Raw genomic sequence first — 22,652 nt, forward strand, 5'->3', positions numbered from 1 at the left:
CCCCTGGCTAACCTCAGAGCCCGAGACCTTTGCTGTCTTCATCCTCTCCCCCCTCTCCTGGCTTCCTCCACCGAAATTTCATGTCTCCCTTCTGACCCCAGTGCCCTGAGTTCCACTCCCCGGAGAGGGTGAGAGGCCGGAGCACGCCGGGAACTCGTTGGCTTTATGTCTTCTGGGGCCGGTGCTGCACCAGAGGGGATGAACCCCAGGGGGAAAATCCCGAGTGTAATGACAGGCAGGTGGATAGCACAAATGACACCAGGTACCCCGGGAGCTGTTCTAAGTCCTCCAGGTAAATGCACTTAGTCCCCATAATAACTTGGGTTTTATCATCCTCCCTATATCACAGGTGGGAGAAGAAAACTACTGTTTTTTTTTTATAAGATTATTTATTTATTTATTCATGAGAGACACAGAGAGAGAGAGAGAGAGAGAGAGAGAGACAGAGACACAGGCAGAGGGAGAAGCAGGCTCCATGCAGGGAGCCCGATGGGGGACTCGATCCCGGGTCTCCAGGATCGCTCCCTGGGCCGAAGGCAGGCACTAAACCACTGAGCCACCCGGGCTGTCTGAGAAAACTACTTCTCACGAGGTTGCTGTGAGATTGCCCGAGGGAAGCACCACAGAGGGTCTCGCACGATGCCCGGAAGGTAGGGTGAGTGCCGTGGAGAGCAGCCCTGTCGTGACGGTGGACGTTGTCCTTATGGGTTGTGCTTGGTTGTAGCATCACCTGACTGACCTCCTACGTCACCAGACTTCGAACAGCCGCCTCCTGGGCCTTTCCAGACTGAGCGCTGAGATCCTAGGTGGCCCTCCCCATGACCCAACACTGCTCTCCCCAAAGACAGACTGTGAGAACCTCCACCCCCACCCCCCCCGCCTGCTGGACTCACCAGAGAGCCCACTCGGGTAGAGGTACCTGGCTCAGGCATCCTGTCGTTCCCGCTTTCCGAGAACTTGGACCACAGGCTTGCCTGTGAGCCACTCTGCAGGAACGGGGCTTCGGGAAGGTTCACTTTACTGCTAGCCTACTCCTGGCTTTGTGGTACAACAAGTGGTAAGACTTCTGCCCTGAATATGGCTCTACTTCTGTTGGTACTCTAAGGTTAGAACCCTGATCCGTAGGATTTGGCATGAATTTTAATGTGACTTATAAGAAAAATCTGGAATTTAGAGTATTCCCCTCCACACATCTAATCAAAGACTTTTGACTCTAGTGAGGGTGGATTGGCTGCCCATTTTTTAAAAATCAGCCTTATGAGGGACATTTCCACTCGTGGAATCTTACAGTGCCATCTTCCTTCTCCTACCGTTTCAGCTCCCCCGGCCAGCTGGGGGCCAGAGGTCTCAGTTTTACGTCACTTCTCTTGGTGTGCCCCCTGTCTCCTCAGATATGTGGTCTTTCTGAGGTGATCCCTTATGTAATTTTTATTGTGTAGACTCCCCTGTAGAGTTCATCATTTCAGAGAAGCTGATGGGGTGGGGTGGGAGGACTGTCCTTGTTTCTCTGCCTTGGGGACCAGCTTCAAGACCTTCCCACAGTCAGCTCCTCTCTGCTGTCTCCTCTCCTGAAGAGAAATGTTCCGTCCTGACTCTTGGGAAAGTCTTGGACAAACGACGTATACATCTTTACACACCCAAACCAACGACTATCAGCAGATATTTCAGCCACTATTGGGTCTTAGTATTATGGAATCATTATATTACATAAAAGATTTTTGAAAAGAAAAAAAAATCAAGATAATTCAAGGACTTGAGGTTTTTTTTTATCATCAGAAATATTTCAGTGGTTTTCTGAGTGTTTGCTGGATACCGATCGCTGCTATTTGGTTTATCATTAATCCCGCAGTTGATTGTTATTCCCCAGCACTAGGCTGAATAGTGTCCCTCAAAATGTACACCCACTGGAATCTCTGAATATGACCTTATTTAGAAATGGGCACTTTGCAGAGGGAATTCATTAAGATGAGGCCAAACTGGATTTGGGTGGGTCCCAAATCCAATGACAAGGGTCCTTGCAGGACACTACACCACGTGAAGACACAGAGAAACACAGTGGGAGAAGGCCAAGGGGGGATGGGGCAGAGGTTGGAGCAGTGCAACTGTGAGCCAAGGATCTCTGAGGATTGCTGGCGGCCCCTGGAAGCCAGGAGAGAGGCCGAGCCTCCTCAGATTCCCCCTCACATCTCCCAAAGGGCTCAACCCTGCAGACATCTTGATTTCAGGCTTCAAACCTCCAGGATGGTCAGACACTAAATTACGGTTATATTAAGCCACCCAGTTCATGGTACTCAGTTACAGCCACCCTCGGAAATCAATACATTCCCCCAAACTAGTGACTTTTTAACCTATGAGATATCCCATTTCAACTACAGACCAGCTCCCTTCTTCATGAAAAGATTTAAGGTGGACTTGGGGTAGTATGTGATTATACTGCTATCACCTATTTATAATATCAATTCAGAATCATGTAAGATTGTCTATGGCTTTAGTGGCATTTCTTGGCCTTTGATTCTAGGGACTGGGATAGGCTATGTGAGCTCAGGATTGGCTTGTGGGTTATTGGCACTAATACGGGCGCTGCATCTTAATACTTCTGCCCCAGGCCATGACGCTTTGCAGGTCGGGGAGCAGCTTCCAGGGGAGAAAGGAGTGATAGGTTCTGATGGACCTTGTAGTTTTGTTCTTCTGGAATGATGGTCCATTATTATATGGAATGATGGTCTATCGCCATTACAGAGAACAGAGAAATAAACATTTCTGACGACCACCTCTCTGGGTCGGGGTGGAGCCGAAGGCTCTGAATGAGGTCATGGTCCGGGAATCAAGCCCAGGAACTGCAGTTGGTAGAGCAGGAGAGGGGAACAAGGAGGAATCTGATATCTGAGTCTTGTCAGGGGCAGGCTTAGAAGCACAGCGTGTCTGAGGCAGTATGTTCGAGATCAATGTGGAAGTAAAGTTTCTGCCCCACATCAGGCAGGATAGAAGCCTGGAAAGAACTTTCTCCCAGAGGGAATTCTCATGTACAGAAGGCCCTGAGGATGAGTCTGGCACGGGGTTGGGGCTTACAGGACATGACAAGGTGCAGTGCCAGAACCTAGGAATGGCCTTGCGGACATGGGGGTCCTTTATGTAATTGCTGTTCCCCAAGACACTTTGGGTCGACTGTTCTAAAAGCTTGGTTATCATTTAACTAGCTTCTAGTTAATATTTCTATGGAGGGAGTTGACTCATTTGGTTACTTGATTTTTTATTAATAGCCTCTCCATCTGGGAGGGTACCCCAGGAAGTTATGAGATTCAAGGTCAAGTATTCCATGGATGCTTAGCAAAGATTTTTTTTTTTTTAATGCCAAAGAGAAGCACAGTTACATTTGCTTTTGGTGTATTACATTCTGTAACACAGAACTTTAAGGTCCTGACCATTGGTGGAGACCCCAAACACTTCTTTTATTGAAGATCATCTTGGTCCCAGTTGTAGGCAGTCTGCTAGCCTCCCTCAGCCCAGCATTGGAGGTGGGGGGAACTTTGACTAAGGGCCACAGCATGGGGGGCCTAAAAGTGGGACCAAAGCAAAATACTCTGAAGGGGTTGTCTGGGAAATGGAAGGTATGGGGACAAATGCAGTCTGAGCCTTCTTGGTGGCAATCACGGTCTTTAATTATCAATGAAAACACATTTTTGATTTGTAAGCAACTGTCAGCTGGTAGGTGCTGGTGGAAGTACAGAGCTCAGAGGGGAAAAGACCTTAAACCTTAGCTCTTTGGAGATCAGCCCCTCCCTGGCATCATCAAACACCTCCTTTCCTTCCCTTTGCTTGGAAACTCTTGGCATAAGTGGCTTCACATAAGTGGCTTATCCACGTAAGTGTATAAAAGAGTGGCCAAACACTCTTTTGGGTCATCTGAGTGACAGAAAGGGAAAAGAGTCCTCCTCCCCGGGGGGGGGGGGGGGGGGGGGGGGGGGAGTAGGGCATGTGAAAGACCAGTCTCCATTATGTTTTTCTCTTCCTCTTCCTCCTCATTATTCTAAAACTCTGCCTCCATCAGGAGTGCAGGGGCTCTTGTAGAGAGATTCCTGGCCAAGAGGACAGGAGACGCCACCCCTGGTTTTGACACTAGTTTATGATACATGGTACCTTCGAGCAAACCTCTCCACCTCTCAGGACCTCAATTTTGTCTGCTGTGAAGTGGTTAGCATATGTGTTTATGATTCCTTGTGTGTATGCCCATGTTACATGATCCCTCAGGCCCTAGGACTCCAGACAGGTTATGATTTCTCCCACTATGGGCGGAGGTGAGTGTCCCTGGTGAGGATTTCAGGCCTTGGTGAGTATAACTATACTGAGAAGAACTGCAGCTTCCGAGGATTCAGTGGTGTTTACCTAAAGGCTGTTGGCTGGGTCTGTGGTCTGTGTCCCAGTGTCTAGAAGAGCACCTTGATTCTAGTGCGTATCCAAATATGTATTTGAAGGAAAAAGAAGAGAAAGAAGGAAAAGATGGAAGGGAGGAAAGAAGAGAAGATGGAAGGGAGGGGGAGATGGAGAGAAGGAAGGGTGGAGTGGAGAGGACAATCCCGTTGAGGATCCCATTAGAAATGTGCATAAAAGCCTTCTTTCTGAACTTAGCTCCCCACCCATGTGATCTCTTTTTTCTGAAAGGTGCCTCTAAGATCTTAATTCTCCTATATCTTGGGTTCTCTTGGTAAAAGAAGCTGCAGAGGGAACCCCTCTGGACCCCTCAACCCCACCAGGAACAGTTAGGCCAGGTTTGAGTACTAACTGAGTAGGGACCAGCAAATCCTCTGAGCGCAGGTAGGAAAGTGGAGTGTGAGTGCAGTGAAGCCCCCTGGAGCTGAGGTCCCCTGAGGATCAATATGATTCTGAAGGCGATTGTCATGAGTGGTGGGAGAGGACAGAGCAGCTGGCGGGCGCCTAGGCTTCCCCGTGGCCCTCCTGGACGTCGGCAGCCATGTTGTTGGTCTGGAGCAAGAAGGCGGTGTAGGCCATGTCGGCTTCCTCCTTGGAGGACTAAGGGGGCAACAGGACAGGAGTCAGTGTTTGGGACACTGGCTCAGGGGGTGGGGGTGGGAGGGAGGGTAGGCACTAAATATCCTGCATCCGTAATCTTGGCCTAAGCAATCCAAGCCTGTGTTGCCCTATTGCTCTCATTCTAGTTCTCCGTGCTCACCAAGGACTAATTTTGAGAAGCGGAAAGTTACAGTTTCTAAAAATATCTCCCCTTGTCTCACTACCGTCTTCTGACACGTAGAGTGGAACCACCTCTGTTGCTTGGGCCTGTCCCCGGAAGCTCTGCCCACACAGTCCACAAGCGAGGTGCTCTAGACTGGTGTTAGCCACATTGGTTCATGTTTTTCTTTTACCACCTGCTCCGAGATGGAGCTTGGCAACGACACAGAGCTGGAGGGGAAAGCCATCTCCAGGACCAGCTTAATCCCCTACTTGTTCCAGATTTGGGGGGCTCTGCTGCTTCCAGGGAGAGTGGATATGATAGCAAGCATTAACACCCTGGGATTAAGGAGGCACAGGGGGTAGGAGGAGGGTGATATGTGACCCAGTGCCAGGAGTCACTTCTGGTAGGATTGCGAGTTATATGGCACTTGGTTGGGGCGGGGAAGGGCTTCTGGTGACTACCAAATTGCCCAGTGCCAGCAAATGTCTTTCAAACCCAAGCAGAAGGCTGGTCCTGAGCAAATGCTCAAGGGAGGCTGGGTGGCGTCAAGTGCACCGGTTCCCTCCGCAGCCCAGGAGAAGGATCCACCTAATCACCAGCATTTGACATTTGACCTTTCCCACCCTGTGTCTGCAAGCGTCTATGCACTTTCTTCTTAACCCTCAGCCTCGCTGCCTCCCACGTGTTCGCAGCCCATCAGCTCACCCCCTCCCCCTGCCTCAGCCACACAGGTGCCACAAGCAATAAGACACATCTTGTCCTCCAAAAGTTCTCCCGAGCACGATTTCCACTACCTTCCCTATTCTGACATCAGCTCCCACCCACGTTGAGGTAGTTTCTTCTGAAGTCTAACTGCTGTCCCTCATGTTGCACTTCCTTGTCACACAATGAGGCCTCCCTCCTCCTCCTCACTCTTACTCGTTTTGCCTTCTTGGGTTCTTCAGACTCCATGGTCTTCTCGGTGGTGGTGGTGGCAGCACTGCACTCTGAGGAGCAAGGTGGGGAGATTAGCCTTCACTGGCCTTATATTCCCACCCCAGAGGCAGGGTCAGGTCTAACTCTTGCTCTCCCAGGGAGGGGTGTGGTCAGGCATTCCCCTGAGTGAGAGACCTACCATCATGTCCTTCGAGAGTTGTCTCCTGAATGACTTGAGAGGCTCCCATGTTGTCATTGGCACCAAAATCCCTGGAGTTCTCAAAGTCTGACATGCTAATGTCGGTCCTGTAGCTTCTAATCGAAATCCGGTCTGTCCAGGAGAAAGAGGAGTTGGCGGAGGGACAGAGGACATAGGCGGGCAGGATGTGCTGCCTCTGAGGGAGCCCCGCAGCATAGCTGGAGGGGGCAGCACGGCAGGTCTCTCATCTCTGACTCCGACCCAGAGCAGAATGGAAATGATCAGAGTCTCCTTCACCCTTCCCTTCTCACGGAGAATCAAGACTCAACAACCCCTGACCTTTCTTTCTCTTTTCTTTATTTTTTTTTAAAGATATATTTATTTACTTATTTATTGAGAGAGAGAGCATGGGAAGGCGATGGGGCAGAGGAAAAGTGAGAGAAAGGGAGAGAAGCCAAGAGCGATGCCCAATGTGGGGCTCAACCCCATGACCCTGAGATCATGACCCGAGCTGAAACCAAGAGTCAGATGCACAACCGACTGAATCACCCAGGCACCCCAACAACCCCTGACCTTTCAAAGCATAGTGCTTCCTTCTGTCCTTGCATCAGCCCTGTGAGGCACTTATTACTATTATTACCCCAAGTCCTGGGGAAACTGAGGCATGAAGTGGGGATACCCGAAGTCACACGGCCAGCCAGTTCTCAAAGTAGGCCAGAAGCGTCATTCCCCCTGCATCCTGAGTTCCTCCTCCTGGCCTCTGAACGTGGGCCCTGAGCCATTACAGGTGGCCTTCCAGAGAGAGCAGCGCTTCATGTGAATTTCGAGTACGAGCTCATCTTTGCCCACCCCACTTTCCCAGAACGCTTTCTCAGGGACCGTGGCAGCCCCACGCTGAAGGCAGCTAAGCACCCCGGTGAGGCCCAAAGGCTCAGGACTGGAGATGGAGGGTGGGGCAAGGGCATCCCGGGTACTCACCGACATTCTTCCTATGCCGCGCTCTGAGCACCGCCACTACCACGGCCCCCACTGCCAGCACCAGGCCCAGGGGCACCAGGGTGGAGAGAAGCACTTTGGAGGTCCCGCTTTGTCCTGCGGAGCTGGAAAAGGGACTGAGTTAGTCACTGGAAGGGAAGCCTGGGGTCCCAGGATGTGCCAGCAGGTTGGGTCCCACTAGCTTCCGTTCCCTCCTCTTGATACAGCCCCCAGCTCTCCTCTTGAAAGGAGACTTTCCAGACATGGCAAAGGTGGGGACTGGGCCTTCTCTGCGTCTCAGGCCTGGGAAATTGAACTGAACGGTGGACACCACCTAGGCCGCAGGAGAAGGGTAGAGAGCACCACCGGCCCCTCCTGCGCACACACCAAGGCAGTGAGGGCTGCCCCACCAGTGAGAGGCACACAGGCTCTCCTCTGTGGTCCCCACGGCCCAACCTCAGGCCCCCCTCCCCTGGGAGGTTCTCTCTCACCTGCTGGTGTCTACGGATGCTCTGTTCCCACCAGCAGCGTCTCCAGTCTCCACTGCTACGTTGTCCACCAAAAGCCTGGGATTCTGAACGACTTTGCTCTCAACCTTCCGGACATTTGACTCTACCGCCTCCTCACCAGGAGCAGCATTCACCTGGCTGACATCTTGGGACCCTGGAAAAAGACAGGGGGGGCTGGATTATTGTTCTTTCTCTGTTTTCACTCCTTGAGGTTAGGGAATCCGAGGAGAGGGATTTCATTAGCAATCACCGCGCCAGGGTGAGGTCTCGAGGCTCTTAGAGTCCAGGAGAACTAGAAACAGATGGCCTCTGTCCCATTTGCACCAAATTCACTTCCGTCTATAAGGCTCCACGGCATAGATCCGGCTCTGCCTAAGGGCTGACCCATCATTTGGAGACACGGAGATTTTTCTGTTTTTGTTTTTGTTTTTGTTTTGTTTTGTTTTGTTTTTTTTTGATTTTTCTGTTTTTGAAATCCTGCCCCCGGGTCTCCTGATGGCAGGGCTGAGTGCAGTCATGCTGCCCCCTGCTGGTAGCTTGGCAATGGGCCCCTCGGTGAACCAGACCAGTGGGACCCAGACACAGTAGGATTTCTAGAGGGACTAATCATACCCTATAGGGATAAAACATTTCATGCGACGTATTAAAAAGAGCCTTAAAATGCAAACATGCTAGAAGAAGTTGCCTTAATTTTCTCATCAGATCTTATACATGAATATATCTGGCCCTTTTTTGAGAGTAGGCTTTGGCAGAGTATAGTGCATGGGATAATGACTTTGAAATTCCACTGTGTAGAAGATTTCTTTTATAGAAAGGGCTTCAAAATAGCTTGAAGGGGCAACCATTGGATTTGTCTTGAAGCTGAGGTTGTACGGCAAACCCATTTTTTTTTTTTTTTGGTTTGTACGTTTATTTCAGATGCTCCTTATATAGGGTAAATGAGACTAGATAGAGGATAAGTCTCCCCCTGCTTCCAGTTTCTTGTAGCCAAACCTGGGAGCCACCTCCGTTAGAATAGCTGGTAGGTAGGAGGCTGCTCTGGTGTCCTGGGGAGCACAGACCATCTTGTCTTCAGAGACTTACCTTTTACCTTCTCCTTGACTGCCACGTAGACAGCCATGGTCTCTCCGTATCGGAGGCCGTTCTTCACTCCACACCAGTACCAGCCTTCATCCTCCTTGGAGACTGGGTCCAAAGACAGAGAAACGATCTGGCTATTCTGGTCACAGTTCACAAAGGCGTCGCTGGGCCCTTCGCCTTGGCTGGGCAGGATTTTGCAATCTTTGTTACTCCATTTGCACCAGTATTTCTCATAGGAGTAATATTTGCATGGGAAGTGGCAGGGGAGCTTCAAAGTCTCTCCTACCAAAGCAGTGACATTGTTGGGCACCTTGAGGCTCGGTTCTCCTAGAGCAGGGAGGGAGAAAGAGATAGGCACACAAGTTGGCATTGGTGATACTGCAGGAAAGTGGGTATGGCGGGGACCTTTGTCCATGGCCTATTTCCTCTCTGGATAGCATTATAAATAAATACATTATACTGGATGCATAAAGAATGTAATTATGTGCCCACATAATAATTATTATTGATGACCCTCATGCATTAATCCAGACTAACACACTAATCTAGACTCTCGCACATTGACCTCAGTTTGCTTTCCTTGTTCTTCTCTTCTAGACTCAATACAAAGAGCTGTACTCTGCTTCAGCTGGTGGCACATATACTGTAAAAGAGGCCAATGTTTTTGATAATAAAAGGTGCAACATGTGGTAGTTCGGAGAGCGCGGGGTGTGCACGGGAAAGGGTACCTGTTACAGTCATGAAAACATATGTCGACAGGTGGGCCCTCTCCTGAGGTCTGTCCCATCAGTGAGATGGGAAGAAGGTGGTTGAGGGAGATGTCACTTCTGACTGGTAGGTCCTAGGGCTGCCCACCCCCCTTCCCTTGGCCCAGTTCAGCTCTTACCTTCGACGACCTGGAGCTTCACCATGGACCTCCAGTGAGTATCGCCGTTGGTCAGACACCAGTAGAAGCCAGCATCGTTGGCGGTGAGCTGGTTGAGGATGACCGTGTAGGTGCCATTGCCTGGCTCTTCATGCAGTGCGAGCCTGCCCTCGTACTGCTCCGTAACCCCCCCATCACTCTCCACCAGAGATCGGCAGAGACCATTTTGAGTGTCTTCCCAGCGACACCAGTACTTCAGGCTGTTTGTTTCCTTAGGCTTGTAGGGACAGAACACCGCCACAGAGCCTCCGACCACACCTTTCACCACAGAGGGGCTAGGAGGAATTACGGTCTCTAGGAGTACAGGCAGAGATGGAATGGAACATTACCAACATGGTATAGGCCGCCTCCCCCCCATGGTCTCTGCGAGGGTGGAGAGTCAGGGGTCGATTATTTGCCTCATTCTGCTCAGAAAATGAGAAGGAATTTCCTAATGTCACAGAGCCTGGAGCTGGAGACGTGCAACCAGACTCCAGTGACCTTCACCACTCATCTGGGTCTCTTGTTTCCTCTCCCCACCTTATTCTGTGCAGAGAATGGGAGGAGTTTAAGGAGAGACCATCAGTTCTTCTCTTTGGGCTTCTTATAAAATCTCTCTCTATCTAAGTTTTTGGCTGTTTATTAGCTCATCCCGTAACAATGACCAGATGGTTTTTCTCCAAATTAAGAAAATACATTTAGGATTTGGTGCGATTTAAAATATAAACTGTGTAGCACAGAAGCTTTACTTGCTGAAGACCCCGAGGGCCATCTCAGAAAAAAAGATGGCCATTCTCCAAAAAACTAAAGCTGACATCCGGTGGGAGCACTGGATGACTGAAGATGCTGAGGAATGTGGTGAGGATCAAGCTAGATATACAAGTGACGAGCAAGGAATGGGAGCCCCTTAAGCAACAAGTCACAAGTGACAATCAACTGCAAGTACTGGTTTGCTGTTTCTCATGAGGGTAACTATGCAGGGTGCTCCCAGGTGAGGGCAGCAGGGATCCAATGACTTCACCACCTTGCTGGCTTGCCAAACTAGAGCTGAGTAGGCCAGGTGGTGGAATAACAAATACCCCTGTGAGATGTTGAAAGGGAAAGTTAGAGGCTGGGGCATTGCCTTCCTGGGAGAGCGCTAAGACCAAGATAAGCCAACCTTTCTCCCATTCGAATGTGAGGGATGAGGTGCCATCCTGCTCAAAAGACAGGGAGAAGGGACAGGTGGCCCTTGCAAGCTCTGCCATGGCACTGGGATTCCATGCTAAGTCCTCATAGTGGCTCTCTGAGCCCCAAACAACCTGCAGCCTTGCCTCAATGAGGAGTGTCCCTTTCCTTCTCATTAATCAGGGACAGCCATCAAAAGACCTTTGACAGAGAAGAATTAGTAAATAATGCAAGGCTGAGACTGTGTTTTCTTGCTCTCCTGTCCAGCTGTCCACATAGCATGTAGTTTAAGGCTCGATGGGGAGCAGATGACATTGGCGACTGTTGGATATTGGATAGACTCACAGGGTGTGAGCCAGGCACCCACCTGCTGGGCTGACTCCCCTCTTCCCCTCCCCGTCTCAGGTCTCACCTTCATTGACAAAGAGTTGCCAGGCCTGGATGGGTGAGCCTTTTTGAGGCTCGCCATCAGAATGGGCACCACACAGGTAGTTCCCTGCATCCTCTTTCCTCAGGTTGGTGATATGCACGCTGAAGGAGCGCTTGTTCTTGGGAATGAGCAGGATCCTGCCCTCAAAAGACCGATCCTTCTTCCCCAGGGTGTTGATGACCACATCGCAGGCTTCCTCATTGCTCATCCGGCACAGAAATTTGGCCATATTTTCCACGTCGGAGCCCAGGGCACAGTCAAAGATCACGGAGCCCCTCAGATCTCCATAAAGCAGGTTAGGCTCAGGCTTCAGCACTTGGAGGTCAACGTTGCTCTTCTCACCAATGGTATCTTCCCCAATCTGGCAGACGTACCTCCCAGCATCACTGAGCTGGACTTGCTTGATAATGAAGCTGAACGTTAATTGGTCGGTGCCCATAATTTCGAGCTCTATTCTGCCACCATAGTCAGAGTTGACTTCTCCAGTGGAGTCAATGACTGTGACACAGCCCTTGTCTGTCTTCTTACACACAGACTTCTTCTTCTCAGAATTCTCAGGCTTGAAAGGGCAGTTGATGGTCACTGTGCCACCCAAGTCAGCTGTGTAGACTTCAGTGTCACCTAGGGGCCCAGGACCTGCAAGATAAGGGGTGATTTCACTTTCTTGCAACACAGGGCAGCTCAGTATTCCCAGTGGGGGTCTGGGTGTGCCTATCACCTTCATTGCCCTCCTTCCCAGAGGGACACTGTCAGAATATGTCTTCCAAGACCCAGCCTTATTGCTGTCTCCTCCGTGAATCCCCCCCACAAGCTGACACTAGTCTCTTCTTCCTCTGGGCTCTCATGACACTTATATCTGTATCTCTTATTACAATCTGATCTCGCATATAGTTAATTATGTTCCCCACAGTCTGGCAGTCCCTTGAGAGCAAAGACACGCTTTACACAAGTTTGACTCCCCTGCAGTGCCAGGCATGATGCTAATACAAAGTAGGTGCCCAAATTAATGTGTGTTGAAATTACACAGAATGGATGTTCATATAGGGTGATGGATTTCAGTACATTGTGATAGAAATTTCTAAAATTTACAACCATCCAGACATGGAATGAGCTGCTTTGTAAAGTAATGAATTTCTGCCACTTAAAGTGTTTAATCAGATGCTGTATATTCATTGTCCCCAGCGTTCTTCCAAGCATCCTGTATAGGGTCAATTCCAAGCTCTCCTCAGCTCTTAAAATTCTTCCTTTTTATGACTCTCCATGACCACCTGAATGAACTCTTTATTCAGTTCACAGATAACACTGGGCATATCCCAAAGGAATAAAACATATCTTTGAGAATCCTTCCAATTTTCTTCTCTTAAGACCTCTTTCTCTCTTAATTTCCCTTGATTATCTAAAATGCCCTGTGTTGTTGAACACTTGTCAGAAAGATCTTCCTATTTTTCTTTTTCCTCAACTAGAATAGGCTTGTTCAGTGGACCACTCCTTAGGAACTGATCATTTAATTTATGCTGAGGGTGTTGATGGCCTAATGGGTACCAGGTTTTTAAAAAAATGCATTTCGTAAGAAGCCTTCTGGTGACCTAAGGTCTTAATCTGAAGGGTGCACTAATGGCAGGAATTTGAGGATCCCTATAAATCTCTCCCTGCCTTTTCTGTCTCCCTCAGCTCAAAGACCTCTTGCCACACCTACAGCAAACACAGTGAGAGAACTTGTCCTCCTGATGCTCTTCTAAGCTACTGCCTTGGTAAAACCCTACGATGTTATAGGCCTTGAAGACCTAGAAAGTGTACCCATCACCCCCAAGGAGGTCCCATCTGTCTCATTTCCAGGTTCTATTATGAAGAGTCCTTGCCTCTGGGAAAAGAACTCACAGCCTTCCCTACCCCGTGCCAGACACTCTTCCCTCTCAGGAAATTCTTCCTCAAGCCCTCCCATTGCAACTGAGATGAGTCCCTCTCACTCTTCCAGAGGAGTCCAGGGAACCTGGATTCTTACCCTTGCTGACATCCAGGCTCACATCAAAGGACAAGCCTCGGCTGTTAATGCCCAGACCACACTTATAGCGCCCAGAGTCATTCTGGGTGAGGTGGTCAATGTTCATCACAAATGTGCTGCTGTCTGGGAAGTTGGTGATGTTGGCTCTGCCCTCGTAGTCCTTGGAGACGTAGCCGTCCGAAGAGATGAGGGTTGTGCAGCGGCCCTTGGCTCCCTGCCGGCACCAGTACTTCCGGGTATGCCGGTTGACAGAGGTGGCTGGATAGTAGCATGTGATGGATGCTGAGCCACCTTCCACAATGTTCACTTCCTGGGGACCGAATATGGGACTCTTCGTGGAGACCACTGTGGGGACAAAAGACAGAGGTTTTCTGAGGCCCTGGGAGGTAAAGCCTACTGAAAAGATCCAGATAGCCTGCCCCAGGAGATGAATATTCCCCCCAGCACATGTGCCTTCTGTGGATTATTTGCTGTGTTCTACAGTGGGACAACTGCTACTAGACAACGCTACATGATTTGCTGCAATTGGGTAAAATGGTTGATTAATCATTATTAAACTCTAACTGTAACACATTAAAGATCACCATTTTAAGGACAATGGAACAGCAAACTTATTTAGTGATATCCTTGTTCATTAAAAAAGGGGCACTTTGTGGGGACTACCCCATTGCATTTGCTCTTTTTTCTTCCTTCCTTCCTTCCTTCCTTCCTTCCTTCCTTCCTTCCTTCCTTCCTTCCTTCCTTTCTTTTTCTTTCTTTCTTTCTTTCTTTCTTTCTTTCTTTCTTTCTTTCTTTCTTTCTTTCTTTCTTTCTTTCTTTCTTTCAGACACACAGAGAAAGAGGCAGAGGCATAGGCAGAGGGGGAAGCAGGCCCCCTGCAGGAAGCCCGATATGGGACTCGATTCCAGGAACCCGGGATCACGCCCTGAGCTAAGGCAGATGCTCAACCATTGAGCCACTCAGGGGTCCCTATTTTCTATATTCCCAAAAACATTTTGTAGATTCTTTTCTCTTTTTTTTTCCCCAGATTAAAATATTGACAGCCAAGAAGGATAAGTCATTTCCTCAAAACCCCAGAGCAACTTATAGGGATGTCTGGTTCGAGGTCAAGGTCTTTTTTCCCGCCCTCCTGGGGAAGACCTGGTGAAGACTCCTGGCCTTGAAATGAGGAATTGCCATTCCTGTTCCAGACCCCCAACACTTGGTCATTGTGGGTTTTTTTGAGACGTGACCTTTCTGCATCGTCTGTGTGACTCCTCCTCAAGGGAGTGCAAGTTTTGAGAGTGACATCTCTGGGTATAGGCATGATTTCAGTGTTCCCAGGGAACTGGGTCCTGGAGGGATGGGCCAGGGCCTGAAAGACGCACCTGGAAAGACAGCCAGCAGGCAGGCGAGGAAGAGGGGCCTCATCGCTAGTGGCTCCTGAGGGGGCTGTGCCACTCAGGTCAACTTCTTTGTGGGAAGCTGAAAGACAACAATACAAAAGATGACAATCTTGTATTTTCCAAGGCCAATTAGGCCGTCGAGTTCCTGTAACACCTGTTTGGTGTTGTACCTCCAGTAACTGACATAAATCCTTTTGAAAGAATGAATGGCTCCACCTTTCCCATTACACTTCCAAGTCCCATTATCCCACAGTGCTTTTTATTCCTTAATAGTTATGTGTCGATATTTGTCTTCTCAACTAAGCTGCACGTTCCTTTTGGGGTAAGGACACAGGTGCCATTTTTCCTATGTCCCCATCTGGGAGGCATGGTCCTAGGCAAGATCTGTAAGATCTCAGGAATAGCTCACTGGATGAATGGTTATAGCCACAAGTGGCCCCATCTCTCTGTTTCAGCTGGGGCAGAGGGTGCAGTCTGAGGGTCCCAGGGATCGGCCTCACTGCAGCCCAGAGGAGGAAAGAGGGGGACAGAGGAACGCCACTTTCCCACGGACTTCAGTAGGCTTTAACCTTGGAGTGGACTTGACAATGAGAGCATTAAGGGAGAAAACCATGTCAACAAGCACGGGGCAGTAATGAGGACCTATAAAGATAAGGAAGCTCTAAGCACTAGGAAGCTCAGGGAGTGATCTCCCAGCTTCCTCTTACCACCCTCACCCCTGCTCCCGCCCCCAGAGACTCCCTTCATTTGCTTGAGCCAAAGGCAATAGAGCTGTTTGTCTTGGTTATTTCTTTTCCGTGGGGGAATTCCCCAGCAAGGAACCTTTTTATTTCCTTGTGCAGATAAAGGCATTCTGTTTCTCCAGTTCTTTGGAAGAATAAGGAGTGTGGGTTAGGGAAGGAGGGCACAGATATGGGTGTCAGGTGGCAGCCTGACGTTTTCTTGATTCTAGTTAATTGCCCCGGACCTTTCATTCGAGGCCAATGATTAACTTCTAGGGTAGGTTCTTAGCCAAATGCCAGCATCAGCTCCAAACTGGATACACTCGGGAGATGCTGGCTAGGGAAACCATCTGAGGGGACACTACGGGTCACCATGAGAGAGACTTCCAGGTGGGACCAGATGTCAGAAGGCTGAGAAGTCTGTCTCCTCTGGAAGGCTTGGAATGGGCCGGCTGCAGAGACCCAGGGAAATTACCACCTGCAGTTTGCACTGGCCTTGAGGGCAATGACAAAATGCCACTTGATTTTAAGAGTCAAGCCAGCAGTGCTTTCCTTAGTTCTGGTTCCTCTTCTCACCTTTAGATAAGCAAGCTCCTTAATATTTCTCTGAGACAAGAATAGGTCTTCCCATGGGCTGAGCTGAGGGATGCAGTACCTCCTCTGGATTGATAAAAGTGATTTGCTTGCAGTTATTGAGAGGCAGATGCCTGCTTTTCCCAAGTGGGGGGCAGGCCACAACTTCTGGCCCAGGCTTCCTCCATTTGTGACCTGATTAAATGGCTGGGAATGTCCACCTGGGGAGAGGATACGCACACGGACCCATAACCCTTTGCACAGCCTCAGGCCAGGGACAAGAGCATCAGGTGTGCACAGCTGGGAAGGCAAAGCAGGCAGAGAATGACTTTGGTGAGGAACACAGTATAATCACAGGGGAGATGATGGGAGGGCGAGGGCGCCCCCACTCTCAGGACTCTGTTCAAAGTCAAACTTGAAGCATAGTTTCTCTGTTTCTCTGAAAGGACCCTGGGACTTGAGTATCATTAGAGATCCCTTCCTCTCCAAACCAGAATTTTCTCTCAAACCTGGGAAATTCATGTCCCAGGGTCCATGGTGGTTGGAGCTGGTTTAAATAATTTGCTTAAGGAAAGAGCATAAAATTTATTGGGCACCTACTATGGCACCATTTGGCTTTGCTAATTGCTTTTCTTTTATGACTTCATCCATCATCACAGCAACCCAAGAGGTAGATATAATTATCTTCATGTTGTAGATGGAAGAACTAAAGGTTGGAGAGATTTTTGGCCCCAAGACTCACAGCAGAATTGGGTTACTTAGATGAGCAGAGGGACCTGTCCTTTGGGGAATCTACATAGGCTAGGGTATCATGCATGGAGGCACTTTTTCTTGTCCTCATAACCGGAGTTGTTCTTTTTTCCCAGCTAGATGGGATATTGTAAATCATTCTCGTGTTCCCAAGTTACTATCTCTGACATATTTATAACATGTCTACACAATTGTGGATTGGGACAGAGTTGTAAGCTATGCTGGAGAACAGAATTTGTTACCTTAAAAAACTAATCTAGCTGATTCCCCTTCCATTATTAGAGTGACTGAACTTCAGCTCTACTAGCTTGGGATCCAAAACTTTGTCCATCGAATCTATAGTTTCCATTTTTATTCAGAGGGAGAGGGATCTCCTGGACTAGGGCTTAGCATGGCTGCTGGTGGACCACATGGCCTTTAGCCACTCTGAGCTTTTCATCTGTTTGGTACAGAGCAGAGGGTCAGTCAAGGTTCTTACAGCCCCACAGGCTTGAGGGAGGACAGAAAGCGTGTACTACAGAGACTGAAGCCAAGTTGGCAGTTTCTGGTGACTTCCTGTGAGTGTGAGCTTGGAGGAGCAAGAAGTTTGGAGCTCAGAGGAGTGGGGAGTGACTGGCCTGGCTGGGGATGGGGCTTTCCTTGGCCTGGACTGAGAGGTGCCTGCCTACTTCTAGGAGAGGCACTGCCTGAGTCCATTTGGGACTATCCCTTCTATCTCCCTTGGGTGCAGGAGCAGAGCATATACTAGAGTGATCCCAGAAACTGCATTGTCACTAAGGGAGAGACAGCAGTCTGTGTGGTTTGGAAGGGCCTCAGGCTTGAAATGACAGATAGGAGCTTAGGAGAGTTTATGTGATTTATAGAAGTCCTAGAGTGTGGGAGACTCTCCAAGTAAAGGCAATGTTGGGGGAAGGGAATAAGAATTCTAGAAGGCAAGAAAATAGAGAGAGAACAGTCAAGGGGCCTGAAGAATGTATGAGCTAGAAAGATCCAAGACTTTCTAGTCCTGGTCCCTGTCTAAAGTGGCCTGCATTTATGCAAAGTTTAAGCATACATTAAGCATTTGAAATACCAGCTCCATAAAGCCCTGGGATTAAGCTTCGTAGAATTCCAGACGATCTTTCTGCAAAAATTTAGAACTCTGTTCTTGATTCCATCCCATCCTGATGTGTAGATACTTCTCTCGTCTGCTCCTGCTCCTGGAAGCCAGGGCCAACGGAGATCGACCTCTACAACCCTGAGGGGCCTGCATGAGAGCATCTGGCAACGACCAGCTGCTCAGCAAAGTCAAATAGGATTGGAAATGGTTACATCCCCATCCTGTCTGTGGGAAGGGTAAAGTCAGGGCTGATTTCTTTCACTTTGCCAAATGCCTTCTTGGTTTGGGGCATGCAAGGCAGAGTTGCATGAAGAGGAGCTTAGAGGATGGACGAGAACTCAGAGGTCCTGAGAGCTGTCACAGCCCCCAGGAGAGCTGTATCACTTGGGCAAAATATGCTGGCTCAAATCCTTCATCTGTAAAATGAGCATCACGGTCTCTTGAATCTTTTAGAGAGAAAGGTTTCTGCGGGATGCGGGAATATGGAGGGGATAATGGGATATGCATATGGAAGTGCTTTAAATAGCATGAAGTGCCCTTCAATTGTAGGAGGTTACAATCACTCTTAAGCACAAGGGAGTGGGGGTCTGTGCACTTGACTTTCACGGTTGCTGTGCACGTGAGCGTGGCACACAGCATTAGCTCCACGGCTTGGTTAACAGCTCTCTCACTTGGGGGCTGTGTGATTTGGGGGCAGGATATTTCAACTCCGTGAGCCTCAAGCCCTCATTTGTAAACTGGAGACAATTATACCGGGTATAGAGAATCATTATAAGGATTAAATGAAACAGCATATGCAAAGTCCTTAGTATGGTGTCGGCTTAAAAAATGTTAGTTCCTTTCCCATCTCCCTCCTAAAATCAACACGGTCTTCTCCTTTCCCTGTTCTAGAGTGAGAAGACAATAGAAGTCTGTTCAGTGGGTGTCCTTTGAGGACTGGGGGTGAGCTACTCTGATTGGACCAGCATGGTCTGAAAGAGGAGAGTAGGTTCGAAACGGGAGATATAATTATAGCTAGCATATATGGAGTTATTTTCACGTGCTTCACCCTTGTTTCCCTCACTTATTCTCCCTCCTAAGGAGAGAGAATGAAATGGGCAAACCCCTTTCACTGATGAGACAATTGAGGCAGAGTGAAAAACCTGCCCAGAGTTACAAAGCTGGTAGGTGACTGCCATGGGATTCAAATTCAGGTACTCTGGACCAAGAGTAGAGGCGATGCTGTCTTGAAATGGAGAAGAAGCGCTCAGGAGAGGAGGGAGCTAGAAAGCCACTCTTAGAAAAGTTAGTCCGGGTCTCTCCTCTTCACTTTTCACAGGAAAGATAGTTCCTGTGAAGAGACACCTAAACCCAGAGGTAGGTGCCAACAGGGAAATTTCTTCCTAAAAGATAATAATAGCTGCTATTTATGTAGCCCCTACCACGTGTGAGGCATGCTATGTTTGTTTCCTGTAACTGGACTCATCGCCTCCAAAACTTCTTCCTACGTGGTCAATGCCAGGGACTTTGGGATCCCAGCCCCAGCCCACCCAGAGACAGGGCAAGACATATCTGAGGAAGGTCTCCGTCAAGTACATGCACGGCTAATATTACTTTTTTTTTTTTTAAGTTGGGTATTTTGTCTTTTTTTTTTTTTTTTTTTTACATGATGTCAAAAGGTCCCCATGACCATGGCAAAATGGTTATACCAAAATGTCACCTCCATACTTGCTGGGTGAACTTATACCACTCACAGTCACCCATTCACCCATGGAGGATTAGTTTCTTCAACTATAGATGGGATTGTGACACCTGCCTTGCCTACCTCCTAGATTTGTTTCAGGTGGGAATGAGGTGAAGCTGTGAAAGCTTGGGGTGCGTGACTTCACTACATGGAATTTGTGGTCTTCACACTATCGATAAAATAAAGCCACAGAGGTCTAGAGGTGATAAGAGGCCGGCAATGGTCACAGAGCTAGTGGCTCTCCTGACTCCTGGTTCATTGCTCTTTCTGTTACATCACCACGTCCAGGGCCAAGGAGAAGGCTGGATGGATGAAGAATCCACAGCTGGCTCTGGGGGAGCAGACGGCTGCCTTCTACCCTAACCCATGGACGGGCACATCTCCTCTCCAGAAGCTCAAGAACCCACCATTCCCCTAGTGAAGGGGGAGAGCCATGGCACCCGCAGTTCTGGTGGTCCCAGGCCTGGGCCAGTTGCCCAAGCGGAGCTGAGGGCACTGGGAATGGAGCTTGTGCAACCGCTGCACTTGGGGCTGAGGGTCCCATGGCCGGCTGGGGATGCTGTCGGGATGGGCAAGGGGGGAGCATGGAGGGTGGGGGGCCTCCTGGCTGCAGAGTCGGGGGCCGGTGGAGAGCGGACTCAGAAGGCTGTATGTGCCTGGGAGGGGCTCGACCCACCTCACCCTGGGAGGACCTCCTTCCCCCACCCTAGCGAGGGCAGGGCGATATGATGGGGCCTATGATGCCTCCGTATGCAGGAATCAACTGGAACAAAGCTAGGTTCAAACAGGAAAGGATCCCAGAGCCCCTCTGAGGCCCTGAAACAGGGGCTGCAGGAGCCCTCCCCAGAAAGGAGAGGTGGAAAGCCTCCAAGACCAGAGGGGCACCTGCTACGCGCCGGGCACGTGGGATGCAATATCTTATCCAGGTCTCTGTGGTGCTCAGTGAGTCCTGGGGTAGCTGAGCTAACTTGAAAAACACCCAACAATTGTCATTTTGCTCCGGAGGTTACAAAGCAACGTGACACCTATTTTCTCATGCGAACCCCGCATACCGGAGTGAGAGGTATTATTTGGATCCCCATTTTACAGATGGAGGAACTGAGGCTCCGAGAGCGATGGGGTGACTTGCTTAGGGTCACAAGGTTGAACTGCGGAGGAGTTAGTCAGGAATTCAGGGGACGAAGTGACTACACATGCTGACCACGGGCATTCCTCCTTCCCGGCAGCTGACACTTTGCAGAGAAGGGGTGGGGGGTCCCACGCACACGCGCGCCCTTGCTCACCTCTGGGCGGTGACTCTCTGCTCCCCGACCGCTCGCTCAGCCACGCGGGCTGCGGCCCCCCAAAGTGCCGAGGGTTGCCTAAGCCACCATCCCAGGCCCTTCCCAGATGCATCCCTTCGCAGACCCCGGAGCAGCCACACTTACTTTATGCCACTTTCTCCTCTCCTGGCAAGTCGGTTTCGGGGGGCGCAGCCCACTGGCCAGTCCACAGCCTGGGGCTTTCCCAAAGTTGCCAGCAGGACACCGGATGGTGCTGCCAAAACTGAAACTGTGTGCAGGGCTTCACCCACACCTGGGCTCTTAAAGGGACACTCTCCCCGAGGCCTGGCGGCCGGCCAGGGCCACGTGACTCTCACAGATCCCTTGCTTTCCTTTCCTTTCGGCTTTTCTGACTGGTTCCATTTGCTCCCCTTGACCTTGGGGAGGCCGTTCCCAGGGAACCCTCCATCACTGCAGGATGCAAGACAGAGTATCAAGCATGAAGAGCCTATTCCGCCTTTTTCTAGCTGCAAGATCCTAGGCAAGTCACCTTTATATATATGTTTTTTTTTTTTTTTCACTGAAAAATGGGATAGTAATCCCAAACCTGCAGGTCGAGGGTGTAACCAGATATTAGATGTAAACCCCTGGTCCAGGTGTGGTATGAGGTTCCTGTGCAGGTGATGGGGCACAGGTGGCAGAATGGCTCGCAGTCCCTGGCCTCATGTCCCCCCACCAAGTCGGGAACCCTCCACTTCCTGGGGTATTTCGCCCGGAGGAGGTCTTCTCTTCACACATCTTCTGAAGAGCCCCCCACTTTACCAGCCTCAGTGCTTCCGGGAACGCGTGGGACTGTGGCTCTTCCCACTTCGCTCCCTATGCAGGTTAGAGACGGGCTGCTTCTGGGCTCGCCTGCAAATGGTGGACCTTAGAGTCCCTTTGGGACCCGGGCTCTGGGCCACAGCAAAGTCGGTGTTGGTGTCCCGAGCTGGGGCAGGGGGTGGAGGGGATCCTCCTTCCCTCTGTCAGTGAGTCCTCGGTTGTCTCCCCGATGTGATCCGGTTAGGCCTCCCAGAGGTGCCCCAGATGCTCTTAGCAGCCCCATGTCACACCAGTGAAGCCCACTCCCCAACACACACGCACGTGTGCCCCCGCACCCCTCGCCACACACCAGCTCCCGCACCGTCCCGCCCCATCCTACCTGTGCAGGATGCCCCAGGCTCTCCCTCCAGTGCCCACGGGCCGCAGCCCAGAAGGGGAAGGAGGAAAGGAGAAATAGAGTCCCAGAGAAACACAGGCGGTCAGAGCCCCGGGTCTTATTTTAGCTCACCCCTCCCTCGGGAGTGGATGTTAACCTGCAACCCTACAGCTGATGGCAGGACTAGAAATTGTATTTTCAAGCACGGAGCTTGATTTCAGACCCTTCAGCGCACGATCTGACTAATGCAAGAAAATAAAATTCCTTAGTCACTCCCAGGCAAGCTCGGTCCAGTTCAATGAGCTCCGGGTCGTTGTCACCGGACTCCCAATTTAAAGCTGAGTCTCAACTAGGACTCAGTTTCCCTTTCGTCTCCCTTCTCTCCTCTGGTTCTGTTAAGTCTGGGGTGAGTGGGTCAGGGGCAAGGGGGTGGCTCTACGTCACTGTCGGGGCTCTAAGAAGGAATGTCCGATTATTCTGACCCGGCTCTGTCGCGGGTCTACCCTGGCTTCCTGCTGGGGCACGAACAGCCCTGTGCTCTGAGATGGGACTTGGACTGCTGGTCAGT

General features: G+C 50.1%; 1 protein-coding gene across 1 annotated transcript; it reads right to left on the reverse strand.

Annotated features, from left to right (window-relative positions):
- Window positions 1-3,960: 3,960 nt before the first annotated feature.
- On the reverse strand, window positions 3,961-21,169 carry PIGR (polymeric immunoglobulin receptor). Its single transcript, NM_001287152.1, is given in 11 exon segments — window positions 3,961-5,028; window positions 6,110-6,177; window positions 6,306-6,437; window positions 7,284-7,405; window positions 7,772-7,943; window positions 8,873-9,196; window positions 9,756-10,088; window positions 11,353-12,006; window positions 13,373-13,717; window positions 14,740-14,836; window positions 21,052-21,169. Coding segments are annotated over 10 exon segments (2,289 nt in total). The 5' UTR covers window positions 14,783-14,836; window positions 21,052-21,169; the 3' UTR covers window positions 3,961-4,932.
- Between the last annotated feature and the right edge of the window lie 1,483 nt (window positions 21,170-22,652).

Source organism: Canis lupus, chromosome 7 (genome assembly GCF_011100685.1).
Source record: "Canis lupus familiaris isolate Mischka breed German Shepherd chromosome 7, alternate assembly UU_Cfam_GSD_1.0, whole genome shotgun sequence".
NCBI lineage: Eukaryota > Metazoa > Chordata > Mammalia > Carnivora > Canidae > Canis > Canis lupus.